This window comes from Eptesicus fuscus, chromosome 1 (genome assembly GCF_027574615.1).
Source record: "Eptesicus fuscus isolate TK198812 chromosome 1, DD_ASM_mEF_20220401, whole genome shotgun sequence".
Lineage (NCBI taxonomy): Eukaryota > Metazoa > Chordata > Mammalia > Chiroptera > Vespertilionidae > Eptesicus > Eptesicus fuscus.
Genome location: NC_072473.1, coordinates 91,754,529 through 91,781,932, shown reverse-complemented (window position 1 = coordinate 91,781,932; position 27,404 = coordinate 91,754,529). Strand labels below are relative to the sequence as shown.

Genomic DNA, 27,404 nt, shown 5'->3' with positions numbered 1-27,404 from the left:
AAAAGAGCCCACTGCATGGAGAACATATTTGGCAATCATACATCTGATAAGGGGTTAATTTCCAAAATATATAGGTGATGCCATTTGCAAATATGTTCTCCCATGCAGTAGGCCTTCTTGTTCTTTTGTTGATGGTTTCTTTTGCTGTGAAAAAGCTTTTTATTTTGATGTAGTCACGGCATCACTGATAAAGGTTTAATCTCCAACATCTACAGGCAGCTTATACAACTTAATAAAAGGAAGATAAATGATCCAATAAAAAAATGGGCAACAGACCAAAATAGAATCTTTTCAAAAGAAGACAGAAGGAAGGCCAAGAGACACATGAAAACATGCTCAACGTCACTAATTATCCGAGAGATGCAAATCAAAACAACAATGCGGTACCATCTTACACCTGTCAGAATGGCTATCATTAACAAATCAACAAATGACAAGTGTTGGAGAGGATGCGGAGAAAAAGGAACCCTTGTGCACTGCTGGTGGGAATGCAGACTGGTGCAGCCACTGTGGAGAACAGTATGGAGTTTCCTCAAAAAACTGAAAATGGAACTCCCATTTGACCCAGTAATCCCACTCCTGGGAATATATCTGAAGAAACTAGAAACACCAATCAGAAAGGATATATGCACCCCTATGTTCATAGCAGCACAATTCACCATAGCTAAGATTTGGAAACAGCCTAGGTGCCCGTCAGCAGATGACTGGATCAGAAAACTGTGGTACACCTACACAATGGAATACTATGCTGCCATAAAAAAGAAGGAATTCTCATCATTTGCAGCAACCTGGATGGAATTGGAGAACATTATGTTAAGTGAAATAAGCCAGTTAATGAAAGAAAAATACCACATGATCTCACTCATTTATGGATAACAAAGAACATTATAAACTTGAACGAAAAGATAGATACAGAGACAGTAAAGCATCAAACAGACTGTCAAATTACAGGGGGAAAGTTAGGGAGAGGTGGGGGAGATAAGAGATCAATCTAAGGACTTGTATGCATGCATATAAGCATAACCAATGGATGCAAAACTCTGGGGGGTGAGGGCATATATGGGAGTTGGATGGGGGGTGGCAATGGTAAGATATGTACACATATAATACCTTAATAAAAATATATATATATATATATATGGAACTCATAGAACTTAACAAAATGAAGACAAACGAACCAATTAAAAATGGATAAAGGACCTAAATAGACACTTCTCCAAAGTGGACATACAGATGGCCAGGATACATAAGAAAATGTTCAAAGTCACTAATTATCTGAGAGATGCAAATCAAAACGACAATGAGGTATCAACTCACATCTGTCAAAATGGCTATCATCAACATACGACAAGTGTTGGAACTCTGTGGAGAAAAGGGAACACTAGTACACTGCTGATGGGAATGCAGAGTGGTGCAGCCACTGTGGAAAACAGTATGGAGTTTCCTCAAAAATTAAAAATAGTACTCCCAGTGACCCCACATCTAAGAATACATTCTAAGAAATCAGAAACACCAATCACTAAGAATATATGCACCCCTATTTTCATAGCAGCACGATATACAATAGCTAAGGTTTGGAGAAGCCCAAGTGACCATCACTAGATGAGTGAATAAAAAAGCTGTGGTATATTTACACAATGGAATATTACATAGCTGTAAAAAATAACTCTTACCATTTGCAACAGCATGGAGGGACCTGGAGAGTATTATGCTAAGCAAAATAAGCCAGTCAGACAAAGATAAGTATCATATGATCTCACTCATATGTGAAATCTAATGAACAAAATAAACTGATGAACAAAATAGATCAAGAGACATAGAAGCATGGAACAAACTGTTGGAATCTCAGAGGGAAGACAGAGGAGGGTGCGTGGGTGGGAAGAGATCAACCAAAGCACTTGTATGCATATATGCATAACCCAGGACACAGATAATAGGGTGGTGAAGGTCTGAAGTGGGGTGTGGGGACTGGAATTAAGAGGTCAATGTGGGGGAGGGGGGCATGAAATATGTAATACTTTGAACAATAAAAATTAAAAAAAATAAATAAATTGTAACATTTTTACTTTTAATGAATTTCATTTTTTTCTATATGTTAGTGGTTCTCACATTTCTTTACATTGTACCAGTGTAGACAAAGTATAGCACACTAACATTATAGATCCATTTTTATGCATTCCCTGATTGACCATGGTGAGGGACTAAGAAACACTGAGATCACCATTTTTGCAAAAGTTTTTTTCATTTTCATTTTCAGCTTTTCTTGGAATTTTAGAAATGGTAATCATTTTTGACATCTAGAGTCTCTTAATATGTATTCTAGTTCTCTCTCTGCCTCCAAACTATCCCTGTACTTCTCCCTGGCCACAAAAATACAAGTTACCATATTTTTCACAAGACATCCATGACAGCCTTTCAGATATCTGACATTAGCCATTATTCTCTTGAGGTATTTGTCACTCCTCCATTGTAGCAACAACCAAACTGGAACAGTGTACTTTAAACATGGCTCAACCAGCACAGAATAAAAAGGGCTTACCATCTTACTTGATCTAGATAATTCTTAACTCAAGTTCAAATCAAATTTGGCTTTTTGAGAGTTACACCACATGGAGGGCTTACGTTAAATTTGCTTTCCCTGTTTCCCAGCATCTTATTTATAATGTATAGTTGTTGTTAATCCTTTCTATTACAGAACTATTTTTGTATCCATGTGTGAAAATATGTTTGATTTTGCAAATGTTAAGATTCTGATTTGAGCCTGTTCTCTCAAACTTTAGCAATCCTTTTTGATTCATAATTCAGAAGACAATGCACTCTAACCAACATTCACTAATACCAGCTTACAAATTTGAATCTGGTATCTTATATGTAGTCATTTGTGTCATTGATGACAATATTTAAGAGCAAAGGGTCAAAGATAAAGCCCTGTGGATTATCACAGGGATGTCCAATTTAGGTTGATGTCCACTCATTAGTCAATTCCATTTGACTTCAATTGGTCAACCAACACCTCCAGCCTAATTGTAACATTTTTCCACTGTGCTTCTTCTTCATGAAGGCATCATTTAAAAAGTTACTCAGATGTCCTGGTAAAGTCTGTGATATTTCCTGGAACACAAGTCTAGCAAATTTTTCATAAAATTTCATAATGTTAGCTTGGCAAAATTTCTTCTTAGTGAACTCAGACTAGATGTTAGTTATTAGTGCTAATTGCTTTTAAAACATCTGTTTAATAGAATATTCTAGGGACCTATGGGTTTACTATGTCAGAGTAAGGACAGCTTTGCTTTCTTCTCTTCTCTAGAACCAACCAAAAAATATAAGGAAAATGAGAGATATAAACCAAAACTCCATCTTCGATGAAACATGGAAGCATTTTTAATCCTAATTCCAAAAATTAAGGGTTCTCAAATGCAGTAAAAATTGTATCTGTGTGAAGAAGACACAGGATGACTGTTGTTCTGTATTCCAGGCCAATACTACAATTCTAGAATGCTGGTGGCATGAGTGGAGTGAGCAAACAAATGACGCATTTTAAAACAAACCAGTTATCAGACTGATAGTAAAAACAGTCTTGTTAATGAGAACATCCTGAAACACAGTTTGACCACCAAATAATGGCAGAAAAAATAGAGACTGAAAAAAGTTAAAGGGTATAATATTACATACTCACTTACAAACACACACCACTGTTCCCATACATAGAAGGATTTCCTTTGAGCTAGTTAGAAGCAGAATCAAAACTACAATGAGGAATACTCATAAGAATTTATATAGAAAACAGATGGTGCTCAAATTACTCTCAAATATTCACTCTCAACTATTTACTACTATTCTGCTCACTCTCTCAGTCTCTCTCCAAAAAGATACTTTCACACATGGTAAAGAATTCCTCTAATCAAATTTCAAGTAATTATGAAAAGCAAACCAATATGATTGCTGAGGCAAAATATGTTGCAAAAAGGAGGAAAGAGGACCAATAAAGGATTATGGAACCAGATATAATCTATAATAATGAAAATATAATATGGCAATTAGACCAGGCAGCAAAATGTCCTTTCAGATGACCTTCTGGACGAAGCCAGGGCTGCAATGGCTGAGGCAGCTGCATCGGCTGCGAGGGCCGAGCCCCTTGCACAAATTTCGTGCATCAGGCCTCTAGTACAAACATAAAACATTAAAAAAAGTCAATACAGATCATAAAATTAACACAGGGAAAAAATAATACTGTCGAGAATCTAAGATAGTTGTGGAGTAGGTAGAAGTTACACTCCTTTCTTCCCAGACCAAACTAAAATTACAACTAAAATATAGAACAATCAACATGAATAACCAACTGAAGACTAGCTGAACATAAGTCTTATAACTAAGGATTTATTTTTTTTTCATTTTTTTATTGATTAAGGTATTACATGTGTCCATATCTCCCCATTGCCACCCCACCCCACTCCCATACAAACCCACACCCCCAAGTGTCTTGCATCCATGGGTTATGCTTATATGCATTCATACAAGTCCTTCAGTTGATCTCTTACCTTCCCCCACCCCCAACCATCCTGTTGTAATTTGACAGTCTGTTCTATGCTCCATTGCCTCTATATCTATCTTTTTGTTCATCAGGTTTTAATGTTCTTTATTATCCATAAATGAGTGAGATCATGTGGTATTTTTCTTTCATGGACTGGCTTATTTCACTTAGCATAATGCTCTCCAGTTCCATCCATGCTGCTGAAAATGGTAAGAATTCCTTCTTTTTTAAAGCAGCGTGGTATTCCATTGTATAGATGTACCACAGTTTTCTAATCCAGTCATCTGCTGATGGGCACTTAGGCTGTTTCCAAATCTTAGCTATGGTGAATTGTGTGGCTATGAACATAGGGGTGCATATATCCTTTCTGATTGGTGTTTCTAGTTTCTTGTGATATATTCCTAGAAGTGGGATCATTGGGTCAAATGGGAGTTCCATTTTTAGTTTTCTGAGGAAACTCCATTCTGTTCTCCACAGTGGGTGCACCAGTCTGCATTCCCACCAGCAGTGCACGAGGGTTCATTTTTCTCCGCATCCTTGCTAGCACTTGTTGTTTGTTGATTTGTTGATGACAGGTGTGAGATGGTACTGCATTGTCGTTTTGATTTGCATCTCTCAGATGATTAGTGATTTTGAGCATGTTTTCATATGCCTCTGGGCCTTCCTTATGTCCTTTCAAAAAGTATCTATTTAGGTCCACTGCCCATATTTTATTGGGTTGTTTATCTTCCTTTTGTTAAGTTGTATGAGTTTCCTGTAAATGTTGGAGATTAAACCCTTATCGGAGATAACATTGGCAAATATGTTCTCCCATGCAGTGGGCTTTCTTGTTGCTTTGTTGATGATTTCTTTTGCTGTGCAGAAGCTTTTTCTTTTGATGTAGTCCCATTTGTTTATTTTCTCTTTAGTTTCTATTGCCTTAAGAACTGTATCGGTGAAGATATTGCTTCAGCAAATGTCTGAGATTTTGCTGCCTGTGTATTCCTCTAGTATTTTTATGGTTTCCCATTTTACATTAAAGTCATTTGTCCATTTTGAGTTTATTTTTGTGTATGGTGTAAGTTGGTGGTCTAGTTTCATTTTTTTTGCATGTATCTGCCAATTTTCCCAACACCATTTACTGAAGAGACTGTCTTGACTCCATTGTATGGTCTTGCCTTCTTTGTCAAATATTACTTGAGCATAGTGTTTTGGGTCGATTTCTGGGTTCTCTATTCTCTTCCGTTGGTCTTATATGTCTGTTCTTATGCCAGTACCAGGCAGTTTTGAGAACAGTGGTTTTGTAATACAGCATGAAATCTGGTATTGAGATCCCTCCTACGTTGCTCTTCTTTCTCAGGATTGCTGCAGCTATTCAGGATCTTTTTTTATTCCAGATGAATTTTTGGAAAGTTCATTCTGGGTTTGTGAAATATGCCGTTGGTATTTTAGTGGGGATTGCATTGAATCTACAGATTTCTTTGGGTAGTATGGACATTTTAATGATGTTGATTCTACTAATCCATGAACACGGTATGCTCTTCCATCTATTTATGTCTTCCTCTATCTCTTTTTTCAATGTCCTGTAGTTTTCTGAGTAGAGGTCTTTTACCTCCTTAGTTAAGTTTATTCCTAGGTATCTTAATTTTTTTGGTTCAGTGGTAAATGGGATTGTTTTCTTAGTCTCTCTTTCTGTAAGTTCACTGTTGGTATATAGAAATGCCATAGATTTCTTGGCATTAATTTTTTATCCTGCTATATTGCCAAATTCATTTATTAAGTCTAATAATTTTTGGTGGAGTATTTAGGGTTTTTTATGTAAAGTATCATGTCATCTGCAAATAATGACAGTTTTACTTCTTTTCTAATTTGGATGCCCTTTATTTCTTCTTGTTGGCTAGCACTTCCAGCACTATGTTGAACAGGAGTTGTGAAAGGGGGCATCCCTGTCTTGTTCCTTTTCTTAGGGGAAATAGTTTTAGTTTTTGCCCATTGAATATGATGTTGGCTGTAGGTTTGTTATATAAGGCTTTTATTATGTTGAGGTATGATCCCTCTATTCCCACTTTGCTGAGCGTTTTAATCAGAAAAGGGTGTTGGATTTTGTCAAATGCCTTTTCTGCATCAATTGATATGATTATGTGATTTTTGTCTCTCACTTTGTTTATGTGATGTATCACATTCATTGATTTGTGGATATTGTACCAGTCTTGCATTCCTGGAATAAATCCCACTTGGTCATTGTGTATGATCTTTCTAATGTAATGCTGGATCTGATTTGCTAGAATTTTGTTGAGGATTTGAGCATCTCTGTTCATCAGAGATATTGGCTTGTAATTCTCTTTCTTTGTGGTGTCTTTATCTGGTTTTGGGATTAGGGTAATTCTGGCTTCATAGAAAGAATTTGGAAGTGTGCCTTCCTCTTGAATTTTTTGAAATAGTCTGAGAGGATTGGTTTTAGTTCTTTGATGTTCGGTAAAACTCCCCTGTGAAGCCATCTGGTCTAGGGCTTTTGTTTGCTGGAAGCTTTTTGATTACTGTTTCAATTTCATCAGTATTTATCAGCCTATTCAGGCGTTTTGAATCTTCCTGGTTGAGTTTTGGAAGCTTGTATTTTTCTAGGAATGTGTCCATTTCGTCGAGGTTGTCCAGTTTGTTGGAGTAGAGTTGTTCATAGTATTTTTTTACAATCCTCTGTATATCTGTGGGGCCAATTGTTAAATCACCTTTTTCATTTCTGATTTTGTTTATTTGGGCTCTATCTCTTTGTTTCTTGGTGAGTCTGGCTAGAGATTAATCAATCTTGTTTATCCTTTCAAAGAACCAGCTCTTGGTTGCATTGATCTTATGTATTGGTTTTTTTTGGCCTCTATGTCATTTATTTCTGCTCTGATATTTATTATCTCCTTCCTTCTGGTTACTTTGGGCTTTTCTTGTTGCTCTCTTTTTGATTCTTTAAGTTGTAGAGTTAGATAATTTATTACCAGTTTTTCTTGTTTTTTGAGGTAGGCCTATAGAGCTATGAACTTCCCTCTCAGAACAGCTTTCATTGTGTCCCGTAGATTTTGGATTGTTGTGTTTTCATTGTCATTTGTTTCCAGGATGCTTTTAATTTCTTCTTTTATCTATTTGGTAACCCAATCATTGTTTAATAGCATGCTATTTAGCCATCAAGTGTTTGATTTTTTTCATTGTTGTTATTGTAGTTGATTTCTAGTTTTATGCCATTATGTTCTGAGAAGATACTTGTGATGATTTCTATCTTCTTGAATTTGAAGATCCTTTGCCTGTGTCCTAATATGTGGTCTATCATTGAAAATGTTCTGTGTACAGTGGAGAAGAATGTATATTCTGTAGTTTTGGGGTGAAATGTTCTAAATATGTCAATTAAGTCCATCTGATCTAGTGAGTCATTTAGGATTGTGGTTTCTTTGCTGATATTTTGTTTAGAGGATTTGTCCAGTGGTGCCAATGGGGTATTAAAGTCCCCTAATATTACTGTATTGCTAATGATCTCTCCCTTAATATCTTCCAGAAGTTGTTTTATGTATTTGGGTGCTCCTGTATTTGGTGCATATATGTTTACCAGAGTTACATCTTCTTGTTGAATTGTTTTCTTTAGTATTATGTAGTGGCCTTCCTTATCTCTTGTTATGGCCTTTAGTTTGAGGTCTATTTTATCAGATATAAGTATCACAACCCCAGCTTTTTTCTCATTTCCAATTGCCTGAAAAATGTTTTTCCATCCCTTCACTCTCAGTCTGTGCGAATCCTTTGTTCTTAGGTGGGTCTCTTGCAGACAGCAAATATATGGGTCAGGTTTTCTTACCCATTCATCTACCCTATGTCTTTTGATTGGTGCATTTAATCCATTTACGTTTAATGTTATTATTGATAAGTACTTGTTTGTTGTCATATTTTTCCTTAATGTTTGTGTTTCTTCTTGCCTTTCTCTTTCTTCTTTTTACAGCAGTCCCTTTAGCATTTTTTGCATTGCTGGCTTGGTGTGATAAACTCTCTTAGCCCTTTTTTTTGTCTGTGAAGCTCCTGATTCCACCTTCAATTTTGAATGATACCCTTGCTGGGTATAGTATTCTTGGGTTCAGTCCCTTGCTTTGCATCACTTTGTAAATTTGATTCCATTCCCCTCTGGCCTGGAGTGCTTCTGTTGAAAAATCCGTTGATACTCTAATAGGAGATCCCTTGTAGGTAACTTTCTGTCTCTCTCTCTGGCAGCCTTTAAGATTCTTACTTTGTTGTGGTGTTTGCCAATTTAATTATGATGTGTCTTGGTGTCAGTCTTTTGGGGTTCATTTTGTTTGGGACTATATGTGCTTCTTGGACTTGCATAGTTTTTTTCTTGCCAATATCAGGGAAGTTTTCTGTCATTATTTCTTCAAATAGGTTTTCTATTCCCTGCTTCTCTTCCTCTCCTTCTGGTACCCCCATTATGTGAATGTTGTTTCATTTTGTGTTGTCCCAATGATCCCTTAGGCTCTCCTCTTGCTTTTTAAGTCTTCTTTTCAGTTGCTGCTGTGTTTGTGTGTTTTTTCCTACCTTGTCTTCTAATTTGCTGATGCGGTCCTCCGCCTCTTCTAGTCTACTGATTAAGCCTTCCATTGTGTTCTTTATTGCAGCTATGTTGTTCTTCATGTCCTCTTGGTTCCTTTTCATGTTGGTGACATTCTCATTCAGCTCCTTATAATTCTCATTTTGTTGTGTATATTTGTCATTGAGTTGTGTGTATTTTTTATCCAGCCGTTTGAGCATCCTTATAACCATTACTCTGAATTCTTTCTCTGGTATGTTGCTCAATTTCATTTAACTCCCTTTCTGGTGATTCCTCTTTTTCTTTCATTTGGGGATTGCTTATTTGTCTTCCCATGTTTTCCTATCATGTTTTAATAGTAGATCCGATTGCTTAGTTACCCAGGTTCTTTTTGGGATGTTGCTACTGGTGTGATCTCTCAGGTCTCCTGGGCTTGGTAAGTGTAGCTCCCTACTTGAGCTATTTGGGTTCTCTTGATGTAGGCCTGTGAGCTGGAAAGGCGCAACTGCAGTGTCTAGATATCAGCAGCCGTGGAGTGAGGTGTCCCAATTTTTGCTGTCTTGCACCCTTGATTGAATTCACACGTACCTAGCAGGGACTCACAGTGGCACCCAAGAACCGTCTGTTCAGGTGATGGGGCTCAGGGGGCCTGCGCTCTGGAAAGGCGTAACTATGGTGTCCAGAGTTCTGTAGTTGTGGGGTGGGCAGACTCAGCTTTTGCTGCTGCACCTGTGGTGGATAGGCGCACGCTCCCAGTGGTGGCTCCCAGGGGCACCCATGGTGTGTTTTCCATCAAGGGGCATTGAAGCACTCTGAAGGGCCCTGGCACTGAAACCACGTAATTGAGGTGTCTGTGGGCAGGTATCAAGGATGAGTGAATTCAGAATTTCTACTGCCGGGGGATGGGGGGGAGTGCATCCCTGTTTGTCCAAGTTCTCACCCAGCGAGAGCTCACAGCAGCTCCCACAAGCGCCCTGTGGATAGATAGGCTCAGGGTGCCTGCCTGTTGGAAATGCGCAACTGTGGAGGTGCATTTGCAGGCACAGAGCTCTAATGCACTCTGAGGGGCTCTGGCACTGAGGTTGAGTAGCTGAGGTGACTATGGGCAGTTATTCAGGAAGAGGGAATTCAGAATTTCTACTGCGGGGCAGCGTGCCCTTGTCTGTGCAGTATCACACCCAGCAGAGTCTCACAGCTGCTCCCCAGAGCGCACTGTGGATAGATGGGCTCAGGGGGCCTGCTCATTGGAAATGCACAACTGTGGAGGTGTGTTTGCCGGCGCAGAGCTCTGATGCACTCTGAGGGGCCCTGGCACTGATGTTGCACAGCTGCAGTGTCCGTGGGAAGTTATTCAGGAAGAGGGAGTTCAGAATTTCTACTGTGGGTCAGTGTGCCCTTGTGTGTACAAAATCACACCCAACAGGGGCTCCCAGTGGCTTCCAGGCGCTGCCTATGGAGTGGTGTGCCCTGGATGCCTGTGCACTGGAAACACGCGAATGTGGTGTCCGGAGTTCTGCCCCTGGGGAGGGGGGAAGTTGCACTTACTGCTGCCAAGCGGTGCACCTTTGGAGGTGGATTCCCAGGGTCCATGGGTCTGTGGGTAGGGCAGCAGGATTTTGGCTGGAGTGGCTGCTGGGTCACAGGCAGTTCCAAGGCCTGTCTGGTTGGTGGTGCTGATGAGTTCCTAGAAAAGGCCATTCTCCCCTTCAAGATGGCATGGGCTCCGTGCCTGAGTCCCGTAGTCTGAGGAGTGCCTGCAGCGGTGGTAGTCTCTCCCTGTCCAAGAGAGCCTGGTCTGCCAGCCCCTGCTGCTCCTGCGGGGATTTAACTGTCCATCACTCAGTCACACACTCACCACACACATCCACACACTCTCTTTTCATCCCCTCATTCACTCACTTCCTCTCCCTCACCTCCGTTCTGCCAACCGCCATCTTCCTAACTAAGGATTTATAGATGAAGCCACGTCGAGATTGGTAGAAAGGGTGGAGACCCAAAATGGACTGGCTCTGCATCCACATGAGGCATCTGAGAATCAGGAGAAATATCTCAGCTATAAATGTTTCCCTTAAGGAGCATGGGCTCTCAACCCCAAGCAGGGCTCCCCAGCCCAGAGTGCCACAGCCAGGAAGAAAATCCCGTACAATATCTGGCCATGAAATTCAGTAGGGATTCTGCCCCTCAGGGTGAGACAGGAGTCTGCTAAAAACTCAGGTGCCCTTTAAAAGGAGAGCACACAAAATTTCAGTCACAGCCACTTACTCTAGGTTCCAGCAGAGGGAGGGTGGTTCCAAGTAGACTAGTGTCCTGTGAGGAGAGACTGAGTTATGTGTCTCTGGAGAGACAGCTAAAGGGACAGCCATTAGGGTCCCTGTGCTGAGTCCCTCTCCCACACCCCTCACAGAGGCAATCTTTCTTGGGTTGAGTACTCCCCTTCATATGGCATCAGCATGGGAGATTGCAATGGCCCCACCCTCCTGATACCCTGTCACTCACCTGCAAGCTCTCATCCTGTAAAAGAATTAGCTGCTTGAGCTCAGGGTATAGAGGTATGGGGATACCCAGGGGATGGCACAGACTGAGTTATGTGTCTCTGGGGCAAGGGCCATTCCCCATAACTTCCTGTGAACCTGACAAGTTCCACCCCCACCACCAGATAATCACTAGCCCCACAATTGTGACTACTTACAGCCAGATTCTGCCAAACTCCGGTTCTCCAGGAGGTCCAGGCAGAATCTGGGACAGACTGAGTTGTGTGGCTCTAGGGTTGGAGCAATTTTTTCCTTTCATGCTTGACCTATACACAGCCCTCCCTTCATATAGCTGAGTCTTGGTATATCTGGGCCTGACAAACTCTGCTGGCCTCCCCCAAACAACTCCCAGATACTCCACCTCAATACCAAAATCTGCAGGCACCTGGTGGTGGGAGATGACCTTGGTGTGCCCTGGCAGTTTTGCTGAGTGGCTTCAGACCCAGCGCTGGCACCAAGTTTGAATCTGAGAACACCACACAGTAAGAACCTACCTCATCCAACTCGAATAGGCTCTTTCAGTGACTGAGCGTAAAAGGCAGCTGACAGGAAGAGTTAGATGGAGGGTATCTCCAGGTGACTTGGGCCTTTTGCTGACCTGCCACTAGGCTTGGTGCTGGTGGGAGCCTACCCTGATTTCATCTTGGCCCCTTCCATGATTACCCAAGTCCTACAGAAGCAGCTAGAAGCAGCAAACAGAAACAGCTACGCTGTAGCTCCAAACATGTAGCATAGGGACAGTCACAGGCAGCATCTGATATTGACCTGCACCAGAGTCCCTCTTAAGAAACTCCAGAAGCAACACACCTGGTGGGGCTTTGACCACATCATAGTAGGACCTAATTAGTTTCAAAAGTGGCATGTCCAAAGGGAGATCTCAGTAGGCATCAGATCCTGGTAGGGAAAATTTCACTTTGTGTGTTCAGCACCCACCTAGAAGCTTGTACACCATTTTCAAGATCCATCCTCTTAGTCAGCTAGCCTGATGGTTGAGCCCATACATGGATGGGCCAACAGCAATCAAGACTCGATTATAACAGCATTACCACCAAACCAATATTACAAGATATGTTAAAAGGAATTCTTTAAGAAGAAATAGAAAAGGGAATAACATAGTTATAACGAATGAAATGGCAATAAATACGTACCTAAAAATAATTACTTAAAGTGTAAATCACTTAAATACTCCAGTCAAAAGACATAGGGTAGATGAATGGAGAAGAAAACAAGACCCATACAGAAAAGCCCAACCCAGAGCCCATACAGAAGAGCCCAAAAAGACACAGACTGAAATAAAGGGATGGGAAAAAGATATTTCATACAAATGGAAAAGAAAAAAATCTGGGATAGCAATACTTATATCAGACAGACAGATTTTAAAACAAAGCCTTTAATAAGAGAAAAAAAATTACATAATGATAAAGGGATCAATTCAACAGGAGGATATAACCCTGGTAGACATTTATGTATCCAACAAAGGAGCAACTAAACATATAAAGTGAATCTTGAACATAAAGGGAGATATTGACAGTAATACAGTCATGGTAGGGGATTTTAACAACTCATTGACATCAATAGATAGATCTTACAGACAGAAAATCAATAAGAAAACAGCAGCCTTAAATGACACACTAGAGCAGCAATTTCTAACCAGTATGCTTTGAGGCTTTTTAAAACATGCAATATCTGACTATTTAGTCAGGGGCACTAAACTATTTTCCCTTAGACTGTTAAATTTAAAAAAATTACAACAGTAGCCATCCAGAGTGCATACCCTGTCTTGAACTATAAATATACTAGAGGCCTGGTGCATGAAATTATTGCACGGGGGGTGTGTCCCTCAGACCAGCCTGCACCCTGTCCAATCTGGGACCCCTTGAGGGATGTCCAACTTCCCGCTTAGGCCCAATTCCAGTGGGATCAGGCTTAAACAGGCAGTCGGACATCCCTCTCACAAACCAGGACTGCTGGCTCCCAACCGCTCACCTGCCTGCTTGCCTGATTGCCCCTAACTGCTTCTGCCTGCCAGTTTGATCACCCCTAACCACTCCCCTGCCAGCCTGATGGATGCCTAACTGCTCCCTGGCCAGCCAGATTGCCCCTAACTGCCCTCCCCTGAAGGCCTGGTCACACCTAACTGTCCTCCCCTGCAGGCCTGGTCTCCTCCAACTGTCCTTCCCTGCTGGCCCAGTCACCCCTAACTTCCCTTCCTTGACAGCCTGGTCGCCCCTAAATGACCTCCCTTGCAGGCCTGGTTGCCCATAACTGCCCTCCCTGCAGGCCTGGGTCCCCCACAACTGTCTTCCACTGCAGGCCTGGTCATCCCCAACTGCCCTCCTCTGCCAGCCTGGTCACCCCTAACTGCCCTCCCCTGCAGTTCTGATCACCCCCAACTACCCTACCTTGCAGGCCTGGTCCCTCCTAACTGCCGTCCCCTGCTGGCCTGATCACCCACAACTGCCCTCCCCCTGCAGGCCTTCTTGTGGTGGCCATCTTGTGTCCACATGGGGGCGGCCATCTTTGACCACACAGGGGAGGCTATCTTGTGTGTTGGAGTGATGGTCAATTTGCATATTACCTCTTTATTATATAGGATAGGTCATAAAATAAACTCATGTCTTATTGGTCATGTCATATAATAAAGTTGGATCTGATGGGTTAATTCTTGGTAACAGAAATCTTTATACACAAGTATAGGCACCTGATTTCTTAAAAGTCACTTTGGAACAAGAAGTGTAGGTAATTACTATTAATTTTTAATAAATCAGTCAAAATTGTATATATTTTTGTCAGATAAGGAAAAATTTAGTACATTTTTAGTGTGCTGCAGAATTTTAGTAATAAGTTTATGTGTGCCATGAGATGAAATAGTTTTAAAAAGCTGCACTAGAGGAAATGGATTTAATTGATATGTTCACAACATTTCATCCCAATGTAGCAGAATATATAGGGTGCGCAACAGTAGGTTTAAAGTTGTTTTTATGGAAACTAATACAATAATCCTATATAATAAAAGCCTAATATGCTGTGTCCTGTAGACCGGTCATCTGTTCAACCAATCAAAGTGTAATATGCTAATGTTATGCTAAGGCCACTCAACTGCTTCCTATGATGTGCACTGACCACCAGGGGGCAGACAGTTGACCAGTCGCTATGACATGCACTGACCACCAGGGAGCAGAGGCTCCTACCAGCAGGTTAGCTTGCTGCTGGGGTCCAACTGATCAGGACTGAACAAAACAGGCTGAACATGCCCTGGAGCCCTCCCTCAGTCCATCCCTGGATGGCCAACCTCCCGCATCCCTCCCCGGCCCTGATCGTGCACCGGTGGGATCCCTCAGCCTGGCCTGCACACTCTCACAATCTGGGAACCCTTGGGGGATGTCACAGAGCTGGTTTTGGCCCAATCCCACAGGCCAGGCCGAGGGACCCCACTGAATTCATGCACCAGGCCTCTAGCTGATAAATAAAAATAAAAGGATAAACTCTGTGTTTTGTGTACTCACCACTGTAAACCTACTTTTGCCCCATCTGTACATTCTTTTCAAGTGCATGTGTAATATTTTCTAAAATAATAGACAATGTGTTAGGACACAAAACCAGACTCACAACACACACACACACACACACACACACACACACACATATATTTTATAATATAAATAAATATATATAAAAAAATAAATTTAAGAAGATTGTAATCATATTAAACATCTTCTCTTGCTACAGTGGAATGAAACTATAAATAAGTTACAAGAAAAAATCTGAAAAACACACAAACAGCATATAAAAACATTTTTTATTTATCCTCACCCAATGATATCTTTACATTGATTTTAAGAGAGAGTGTAAAGGAGGGAGAGAGAAAGAGAAAGAGAGAGAAACATCAATGTGAGAGAGTCACATCAATTGCTTTCCTCATACATGTGCCCTGGCCAGGGATAGGGAACAAGCCTGCAATTGAGGTATGTTCTCTTGAGTGGTATTAAACCCAGGACCCTTCAGTCTACAGCTGATGCTCTAACCACTGAGAAAAACCAGCTAGGGCTCAGTTTATTTTTTAAAGAGAGAGGAAGTGGGGTGAAAGTGAGAGAGGGGGAAAGAGGGAAAGAGAGGAAGAGAGACATCAGTGTGAGAAATATTGATAGGCTGCCACCCTTATGTCCCCTGACTGGGGACTGAACCTCCATCCTAGGTATGTGTCCTGACCAGGAATTGAACCCACAACATTTTTTGGTGCAAAGGACAATGCTCCAATCAACCAAGCCTCCCAACCAGGGCAGTCTCAATAAATTTAAGAAGATTGTAATCATATTAAACATCTTCTCTTGCTACAGTGGAATGAAACTATAAATAAGTTACAAGAAAAAATCTGAAAAACACACAAACATGAAAGCTAAGTAATATGATATTACACAATGAATGAGTTAACCATGAGAAAGAAATCAAAATATGTCTTGAAAGAAATAAAAATGAAAACATAACAACCAAAATATATGGAACACAGTGAAAATATTCCTAGGAGAGAAATTGATAGCATTACGGGTCTACCACAAGAAATAACAAAAATGTAAATGAACAGCCTAACCTTATAACTAAAGGAACTAAAAAAGAACAACAGCTCCTTACCAGCCTTCTGGGACCCAACATCCTAGGATCCAGCTCCCAAAATATATTTCATCCAAAATATATGGAATATACATTCTTCTCAAGTACACATCAGACATTTTCAAAGATAGACCACATATTGGGACACAGGCAAAGTCTCTCCAAATTCAAGAAGATTGAAATCATATCAAGCATCTTCTCAGATCATAATAACATAATATAGAAATCAACTACAATAAAAGCAATTTAAAAAAATCAGACACTTAGATGCTAAATAGCATGTTATTACACAATGATTGGGTTACAAAAGAGAAAAAAGAAGAAATAAAAAACATCTTGGAAACAAATGACAATGAAAACACAACAATCCATCATCTATGGAACGCAGTGAAAGCAGTTCTGAGAGGGAGGTTCATAGCATACCAGGCCTACCTCAAAAAAAAAAAAAAAAAAGAAAGAAAGAAAAAAGAAAAGAAAAACTGGTAATAAATTATCTAACTCTACAACTTAAAGAATCAAAAAGAGAGCAACAAGAAAAGCCCAGTGTGAGCAGAAGGAAGAAAATAATACAGATCAGAGCAGAAATAAATGACATAGAGACAAAAAAACAAAAACAAAACACACACACACACACACAAAAAAAAAAAACAACAAAAAAAAAAACACCCACAAATCAATAAAACCAAGAGCTAGTTCTTTGAAAGGATCAACAATATTAATGAACCTCTAGCCAGGCTCACCAAGAAGCAAACAGAGAGGATCCAAATTAAAAAAATCAGAAATGAAAGAGGTGAAGTAACAACAGACCCCACAGACATACAACGTTCGTAAAAAAAATACTATGAACAACTATATTCCAACAAACTGGACAACCTAGACGAAATGGACATATCCCTAGAAAAACACAATCTTCCAAAATTCAATCAGGAAGAATAAAAAAATATGAATAGGCCGATAACTATGGAAGAAATTGAACCAGTAATCAAAAAAATTCCAGCAAACAAAAGCCCTGGGCTGGATGGCTTCACAGGGGAGTTTTACCAAGCATTCAAAGAACTAAACCCTACCCTCCTCAGATTATTCCAAAAAATTCAAGAGGAAGAAATACATCCAAGTTCTTTATATAAAGCTAGCATTACCATAATCCAAAAACCAGATAAAGACACTACAAAAAAAGAGAACTACAGGCCAACATCCCTGATGAACATAGATGCTAAAATCCTCAACAAAATTCTAGCAAATCGGATCCAGCATTACATAAGAAAGATCATACACCATGACCAAGTGGGATTTATTCCAGGGATGCAAGGATGGTACAATATCTGCAAATCAATAAATGTGATACATCATGTAAACAAATTGAGAGATAAAAATCACATAGTCATATCAATTGATGCAGAAAAAGCATTTGACAAAATCCAATACCCTTTCTTGATAAAAATTCTCAGCAAAGTGGGAATAGAGGAACCATACCTCAACATAATAAAAGCCTTATATAACAAACTTACAGCCAACATCATACTCAATGAGCACAAACTAAAACCATTTCCCCTAAGAAAAGGAACAAGACAGGGATGCCCACTTTCACCACTCCTTTTTGACATAGTACTAGAAGTGCTAGCCAAAGAGATCAGACAAGAAGAAATAAAAGGCATCCAAATTGAAAAGAAAAGGTAAAACTGTCATTATTTGTAGATTATGTGATATTGACATAGAAAACCCGAAAGACTCCATAAAAAAATTACTAGACTTAATAAATGAATTTGACAATGTGGCAGGATACAAAATTAACACCCAGAAACCTATAGCTTTTTTATACACCAACAATGAACTCACAGAAAGAAAAACTAAAAAAAAAAGTCCCATTTACCATTTAAACAAAAAAATTAGGATACCTAAATATAAACTAACTAAGGAGGTAAAAAACAATACACAGACAACTCTAGGACATAGAAAAAAGAGATAGAGGAATACATAAGCAAATGGAAGAATATTCCTTGTTCATGGATGGGTAGAATCAATATCATTAAAATGTCCATACAACCCAAAGCAATCTATAGATTCAATGCACTCCCCATTCAAATATCAATGGCATATTTCACAGACCCAGAACAAATTCCAAAAATTCATTTGGAATAAAAAAAAAATACACAGAATAGCTATAGCAATCCTGAAAAGGAAGAACAAAGATGGAGGGATCATGATATCAGATATCAAGCTCTATTACAAAGCTACTGTTCTCAAAACAGCCTGGTATTAACACAAGAACAGACATATAGGCCAATGGAACAGAACAGAGAACCCAGAAATCGACCCATGCCATTATGTTCAATTAATATTTGATAAAGGAGGCAAGAACGTACAATAGAGTCAAGACAGTCTCTTCAATAAATGGTGTTGGGAAAATTGGACAGATACAGGCCAAAAAAAATAAAACTAGACCACCAACTTACACCATACACAAAAATACACTCAAAGTGGATAAAGGACTTAAATGTAGGATGGGAATTCATGAAAATCTTAGAATAATCCATAGGCAGCAAAATATCTGACATATGTTGTAGCAATAAATTTACCGATACTGCTCCTAGGACAATGTAAAACTAAGGAGAAAATAAACAAACAGAACTACATCAAAATAAAAAACTTTTGCTCAGCAAAAGAAACCATCAACAAAACAACAAGAGAGCTCACTGCATGGGAGAACATATTTGCCAATGTTATGTCCTATAAGGATTTAATCTCCAAAAATTTTAAGTAACTCATACAACTTAACAAAAGGAAGGTAAACAATCCAATAAAAAAATGGGCAAAGGACCTAAATAGACACTTTTCAAAAGAGGACATACAGAAGGCTGAGAAACATATAAAAACATGCTCAAAGTCACTAATCATCTGAGAGATGCAAATCAAAACAACAATGAGGTACCATCTCAAACCTGTCAGAATGGCTGTCATCAACAAATCAACAAAAGACAAGGGCTGGTGAGGATGTGGAGAAAAAGGACCCTCATGCTCTGCAGGTGGGAATGTAGAGTGGTGAAGCCACTGTAGAAAACAGTGTGGAGTTTCCTCAAAAAATTAAAAATGGAACTCCCATTTGACCCAGTAATCCAACTTCTAGGAATATATCCCATGAAATCAGAAACACCAATCAGAAAGAATATATGCACCCCTATGTTCATACTAGCACAATTTATAATAGCTAGGATTTGGAAGCAGCCTAAGTGCCCATCAGCAGATGAATGGATTAAAAAACTGTGGTACATCTACACAATGCAATACTATGCAGCTATAAAAAGAAAGAATTTTTACCATTTGCATCAGCATGGATGGAATTGGAGAGCATTATACTAAGTGAAATAAGCCAGTCAGGGAAAGGTAAATATCATATGATCTCACTTATTTGTGGAATATAATGAACAAAAATAAATCCAGAGACACAGAAGCATCAAACAGACTGTCAAACCTCGGAGGGAAGGCAGTGGCGGGTGAGAGAGGGGGGTTAAGAGATCAACCAAAGGACCTATATGCATGCACATAAACAAAATCAATGGACACACACAGTAGGGGTATGAGGTCATGTGGCCAGGGAGAGGTCATTGGGGGAAAAGGGAGACATATGTAATACCTTAAACAGTAAAGAATTCAAATTATAAAAAAAGAACAACAAAGCCCAAAGTGAGTAGAATAAAGGAAATAATAAAGACAAAATCAGAGATAAATTTAACAATGTCTAAAAAACAGTACAAAATATCAGTGACATCAAGAACTGGTCCTTTGAAAAGATAAACAAGATTGATACATTTTAAAGCAGACTCATTAAGAAAAAAAATTGGAAAGGATCCAAATAAGTAAAATTATAAATGAAAGAGGAGAAGTAACAATTGACACCATAGAAATACAAAGCATTGTAAGAAAATGTTATGAACAACTATATGCCAACCATTTGGATAATCTGGAAGAAAGGCATAAATTGCTAGAAACATGCAATCTTCCAAATCTGAATCAAGAAGGAACAAAATTTGAACAAACTGATTACAACTAATGAAATCGAAGCTATAAAAAGGGAAAAAAACAAACAAACAAACTCTCAACAAACAATAATCCTGGACCAGATGGTTCACAGGTGAATTTTACCAAACACTCAAAGAACTAACACCTATCCTTTCAAACTATTCCAAAAACTTCAAGAGAAGGAAGACTCCCAACTTCATTTTATAAGGCCTAATTCTAAAACCAGATAAAGACATTATGAAGATTGAAAATTATAGGTAAATACCCCTGCTGAACAGAGATATAAAATTATTAGCAAACCAAATCCAGCAACACAGTAAAAATATCATGCACCATGACCAAGTGGGATTTATTTCTGATTTGCAAGTTTGGTACAATATCCACATATCAATTAATGTGATATATACCACATAAATAAGATGAAGGATAAAAATCATATGATCATACCAATAGATGCAGAGAAACAATTTGACAAAATACCACAACCATTTATGATAATAACTCTCAGCAAAGTGGGAACAGAGAAAACATACCGCAACATAATAAAGGCTATATATGACTAACCACAGCTAACATCATACTCGATAGGGAAAAACTACAAGCATTTCCCTTAAGGTCATGAGCAAGACAGTTATATCATTTTCACCACTCTTATTCAACATAATACTAGAAGTCCTAGCCACAGCGATCAGACAAGAAGAAGAAATAAAAGGTATCCAAATTGGAAAGGAGGAAGTAAAACTGTCATTATTTGCAGATCACATGATATTGTAAATAGAAACCCTAAAGACTCTACCACAAAACTACAAGAACTGATAAATGAATTCAGTAAAGTAGCAGGACACAAAATAAATATTTAGAAAATGGTTGCATCTTTACATATCAATAATGAACTATCAGAAATGGAAACTACGAAAACAATCACATTACAATTGTGTAAAAAATAAAATAAAACACCTAAGAACAAATTTAACCCAAGGAGATAAAATACTTGTATTTGGAAAATTACACGACACTGAAGAAAGAAACTGCAGAAAATACAGTTAAGTGGAAGCACATAATGTGCTCATGGGTAGGAAGAATTAACATCATTAAAATATCCATACTACCTAGAGAAATCTAAAGATTAAATGCAGTTCCTATCAATATATCAATAGGTTATTTCACAGAATAAGAATAAATAGTCCAAAAATATATATGGAACCACAAAGACTCTGAATAGCCACAGCAATGTTAAGAATGAAGAACAAAGTTAGAGGTATCACACTACCTGATTTCAAACTATACTACAAGGTTATAGTAAGCAAACAGTATAGTATTGGCATAAAAACAGACATATAGACCAATGCAGCAGTATTGAGAGCCCATAAAGAAACTCACTCTTTTATCATCAACTAGAGGCCTGGTGTATAGATTTGTTTTTCCCCATTGAAAGGAAATTAATTAGCAGGTGGCCAGCGGGGCTGAACTGGGCGAGACAGGCCGGACATGCCCTGGAGCCAACCTCCCACAGTCCCTCCCTGGCTGGCCGCACCTGGGGCGATGATGGGGCTTGAAGGCCATCTGCAGAGTAAGCGGGTTTCCTTTGGCAGGTGGGTCCCTCGGCCTGACCTGGCCTGTGGGGATGGGGCCAAAACCAGCTCTCCGATATCCCCCAAGGGGTCCTGGATTTCGAGAGGGTGGTTCTAGGGTGACGCACTCTGGAATAGGGCTCCCTCCTCTTTGGTTTCGGGTATATCACCCAAGAACCACAGCTGCCAAGTCACCGCAGCTTGGCAGCTCCTGCATTGAGCATCTGCCCCCTGGTGGTCAGTGTGCATCATAGCTACCAGTAGGAGCATCTGCTGCCTGGTGATCATTGTGTGTCATAGCTACCAGTCTGAGGGTTGAATGGTCAGATGGTCACTTAGGCTTTTATATATATAGACTAGTGGCCTGATGCACGAAATTCGTGCTAGGCGGGGGGCATGTCCCTCAGCCCAGCCTGCACCCTTTCCAATCTGAGACATCCCTCTCACAATCCAAGACTGCTGTCTCCCAACTGCTCGCCTGTCTGCCTTCCTGATTGCCCCTAACTGCTTCTGCCTGCCAGCCTGATCTCCCCTAACCACTCCCCTGCAGGCCTGGTCACCCCTAACTGCCCTCCTCTGCAGGCCTGGTCCCCCTCAACTGCTCTCCACTGCAGGACTGGGTCCCCCCCCCAACTGCCCTTCCCTGCAGATCTGGTCACCCCCAAATTCCCTCCTCTGCCAGCCTGGTGACCCCTAACTGCCCTCCCCTGCAGGCCTGGACCCCTCAACTGCTCTCCACTGCAGGCCTGGGTCCCCCCCATCTGCCCTTCCCTGCATGCCTGGTCAGCCCCAACTTCCCTCCTCTGCTGGCCTGGTCCCTCCCAACTGCCCTCCCCTGCTGGCCATCTTGTGGTGGCTATCTTGTGTCCACATGGGGGCAGGATCTTTGACCACATGGGGGCAGCAATCTTATGTGTTGGAGTGATGGTCAATCTGCATATTACTCTTTTATTAGATAGGATAGAGGCCTGGTGCATGGGTGTGGGCTGGCTGGTTTGCCCTGAAGGATGTCCTGGATCAGGGTGAGGGTTCCTTTGGGGCCTGTGGTGGTTTGCAGGCCGGCCACGCCCCCTCACGACCCAAGCGGAGGCCCTGGTATCTGGGGTTTATTTATCTTCTACAATTGAAACTTTGTAGCCTGGAGTGGAGCCAAGCCTTCTGCTTGCTCCGTGGCAGCAGCCATTTCTGTTGGGGTTTATGTGTCTTCTATAATTGAAACTTTGTAGCCTTAAGTGGAGGCCTGGGCAGGCCAGGGTGTGCGGAAAGCTTAGCTTCCTCCATTGCTGGGGGCAGCCCTAGCCTCCTGCTCTTTCCAGCTCCATGGCTGCCACCCTTTCTGTTTGGATTTGTTTACCTTCTATAATTGAAACTTTGTAGCCTTGAGTGAAGGCCTAGGCCAGCAAGGGCAGGCAGAAAGCTTAACTTCCTCCATTGCACGGGAAACCCAAGCCTCCCTCCTGCTCTCTGTGGCTGTAGCCATCTTGGTTGGGTTTATTTGCATATTTGCTCCTGATTGGCTTGTGGGCATGGCTTGTGGGCGTGGCTTATGGGTGTAGCGGAGTGATGGTTAATTTCCATATTACTCTTTTATTATATAGGAATATAGAATTAGTATTTGACAAAGGAGGCAAGAACATACAACAGGGCAAAGAGAGTCTATTTAATAAATGGTGCTGGGAAAATTTGCCATGCAAAAATGAAACTAGAATACCTTTTTCATCATATACAAAAATAAACTCAAAATGCATTAAAGATTTAAATGTAAGACTCAAAACCATAAAATTCCTAGAAAAAAAACAAAGGCAGTAAGATACCTGATATTTCTCTTAGCAATCTGATATATCTTCGCAGGGAAGGGAAACAAAAGAAAAATAAACAAATGAGACTACATCAAACTAAAACGTTTTGGTATAGCAAAGGAAACAAGATGAAAAGACAACCCACTGAATGGGAGAACACATTCACCAATGATACCTCTGATAAGGGGTTAATATCCAAAAGAAACTCATACAACACAACACCAAAAACACAAACAGCCCAATTATATAATGAGTAGAGCTGTTGAATAGACAATAGACTTCTCCAAAGAGGACATATGAAAAGATGCTCAATGTCACCAAATGTTAGAGAAATGAAAGTTATCTGTCAGAATGGCTATCTTCAATAAATGCACAAATGATAAGTGTTGGTGAAGACATGGAAGAAACGGAACCCTTGTGTACTGTTGGTGGGAATGCAGATTGGTGCAGCCTCTTTGGAAAACAGTATGGGATTTCTTTTAAAATTCAAAAATTGAATTTCATATGACCCAGCAATTTCACTTCTGTGGATTTATACAAAGAAACCAAAAATACTAATTGGAAAGAATATATGCACCTCTATGTTCATTGCAGCATTATTTATAAGTGCCAGGATATGGAAGCAACCCAGTGCTCATCAATAGATGAATGGATAAAGAATGGAGGTACATATATACTATAGAATATCATTTCGCCATAAAAAATAATGGAATCTTACCATTTGTGACAGCATGGATGGACTTAGAGGGTGCTATGCTCAGTGAAATAAATCATTCAGAGAAAGAAAAATACATTATGATTTCACTTATTTTTGGAATTTAAAGAACAAAATAAATGAACAAACAAAACATAAACAGACTCACACAGACAACAGAGACTGAGGGTTTTCAGATGGGAGAGGTTTGGGGAGACTGGGTGGAAAAGGTGAAGGTATTGAGAAGCACACATTGGTAGATTAAGAATAGTCATAGAGATGTAAAGTACAACATAGGGAATATAGTCAATAATATCGTTCCACGTGAGTCCTGGAAATATAGGGAGAACACTTCGTAACATATATGATTGTCTAACTGCTGTGCTGTATACCTGAAACTAATATAAAATAATATTGAATGTAAAAAAATAATATTACCACACAAATAAAGGTGAAATAGACAGTGGTGAAAAATAGTCAGAGATATGGAAGATAGGTTTGAGAAAAATGAGCAAAATGAAATGGAAAATAATAGTTAAAATTATTAGGGAAAATAGAAAATAACACTTAAAAATTATTAGGGAAAATAATAAAATCTGAAAGACAGATTTCAATGATGTATATATAATTTGTGCTTCTAGGAAGAGAATAGAACAAAGATATGTTTTAGGAAAACTTTCCTATAACAAAGATAACTGTAAATCTATTGGCTTAAAGGTTAATATGCTGTCCTGGAAAAATTCATACAGATGGATCAAGATATATCATTGTCAAATAACTAGAATATTTAAATAAAAGAAACATACATATTGGATAGGCCATAAAATCAAGTCCTCTATTATGTACAATATTCTCAAGTTGGTGTTAAATTTCTTCATAACAACATTCAATGTCTACATGGACGTCAGAGAAAGAAAATGTGACTCATGAATTGTAAAACAGCCTAACTATAATTCAAGTATGCACATAATTGACAGATTTACACATGGAAGATAGCAAGAAATATAGTTCCCATTAGCCCTTCTTAAAGAAACTTCTAGAGGATAGCCTAAGTTAACTAGGCAATGAATGAAAAAATGAATAAAAGGACTATTTTGATAAGATAATTAATTTACTAGTAAATGTAGAACTATGACTAATCAACTATAAGAATTATTTATGTCTGTCTAATAGCATTTAAGTTATATAAAATAGTCAATTCAGAAATGGTAGTAAAATAAACCAAATTTGGTAGATGACAGAGACTAGTAGAGAGACGAGGTAAAAGCTAGGATAAGCATACTAATTTTTTATATCTTATTCTGAGTGAGGGGTCAATAGACCCTGTCCATAGCTGATAAATTAAGTATTAGATGGATAGATATTTTAAGGATATGAAGGTAACAACTAGACTAGATATGATAATAAAACTAACCAAAAATCTCTATGTTAAAGTAGATGGAGGAAAGAGAAACATGCTTATTTCTCATAATTTATAGTAAGGAGTTAATAAATTATATCTAAATAAATAGTTAAAATCTATTTTAAAATTTTGTTAACTAACCAATCTGTATTCTATGGAATATATATATAAATTTTTTTTCCTCCAGTTTGAAAAAAACACTTCATTATCTTTTCTCTTCTCCATGATTCTTCAAAGAGTACTGGAATGGTTTTGTGACCACATCTACCAGGTTACTTTCGTGTCTTTGGATAGTTTTCATTTAGATCTAGAGGTCTGACTCTTAAATTAGCAAAGGACAAAAATCTTGATTTTACTGTACTATTGTTTTATTTCTACCAAATTCCAGTTGGTTTATTTTCCTCTCCTTTTTTTCTTTCTTCTTATCTGTCCACCAATCCAACTAACATTTGTTCAGTTTTTACTGAGTCAGATACTGTGCAAGGATGCTGGCTATTTACAAAAATGGTGCAGACAAGCCTCTGCCCTCAAGATTAGTCTAGGGCAGAGGCAAATAACACTAATACAAATAGGCTTTTAATATCAAGAGCAATCTCCCTACGCCACCCCACTCCAAGAAAAGCTAAAGCTATCTTGATGTTCTGAAAAGGCTCTGTGAAGAAAATCGTATTTCCTCTGGGTCATGAAGAATGAATAGGTCTTCCCAGGCAGGGGGAAAAAAAAGAACGTTCCAGATAGAGTAAAAAATTAAGCTAAGACAGAAGGAATGATTATCACTTTGGTTTGATTGCAATGGGAACATACTGAAAAGTGAGGGGCTAGGTTGAAATTTGAGTCCACTCTTCTGGTTGACTTTGTAAATACAAAGGGTTCCCCTTGAGTCTAGCAGTATCACATTTAGGTTTGGTCCCTCACCACCAGATATCAGTCCTCTATGATACATACCCTCTTTTCTTTGCCCCCAGCAAACACCCCACATTGCCAAGAAGCACTCCAGTTGAGAAATGGATTGATGACCCCAGTGAATAGCACACAGCCTTGGCCAGTTCCCACAGGCTGCAGGCTGCCCACTCCTGGTTACAATACAGTTCTCTCAGGAGTGTTTCCCAGCCCCCACCCTTGCTGTATCTTACCTTCATCTCCAGGGCCTCTGGCACCTTCTTGCCTTCCCAAGCCCAACTCCTCTTGGTGAAGTAGTTGACAGTGGCAAATTCTATCAGTGCAGAAAATACAAAGGCATAACAGACGGCTATGAACCAGTCCATGGCCGTCGCATATGCCACTTTAGGTAAGGAGTTTCTAGCACTGATACTCAGGGTGGTCATGGTGAGAACAGTGGTGACACCTGGGGAGAGAGAAGATAAGAGCCCATTTGCCAATCAAAGACATTTAGAGCATATTTGATAAGATCACCAACTTTCTACTTAAAAGGAGGAGCTATACCCACCCTCCACTCAAACATTCCCTTTAAAGTAAAAAACAGAGAATGTAAAAGTGGGGTGGTTCTACCTAGTAGCCACTCCATCCCAATTCTCACAATAATAGGGATCTCCAGTATAACAATTCTTAAAGTTGTCCTCTAGCCTCTGCTTAAACATTTCTATTGAAGAGTAGGTAACATATTTTATTATAAGAGATAATTTTAATTAGAAAAAAACTTATTCCTCTAACTCCTGGTCCATTGACTGATCTCAGAGTTATTTCTCTAGCAAGGCAGGAAAGA

At 39.5% G+C, this 27,404-nt stretch overlaps 1 protein-coding gene across 1 annotated transcript in view; it reads right to left on the bottom strand.

Moving 5' to 3' along the window:
• The window catches only part of GABRA3 (gamma-aminobutyric acid type A receptor subunit alpha3), a 136,246-nt gene that overhangs the window by 14,413 nt on the left and 94,429 nt on the right, over window positions 1-27,404 (bottom strand). Inside the window, exon 8 of the mRNA XM_008160660.3 lies at window positions 26,815-27,026. Coding sequence (XP_008158882.1) covers window positions 26,815-27,026 — 212 coding nt within the window. The remainder of the gene's footprint in view (window positions 1-26,814; window positions 27,027-27,404) is intronic.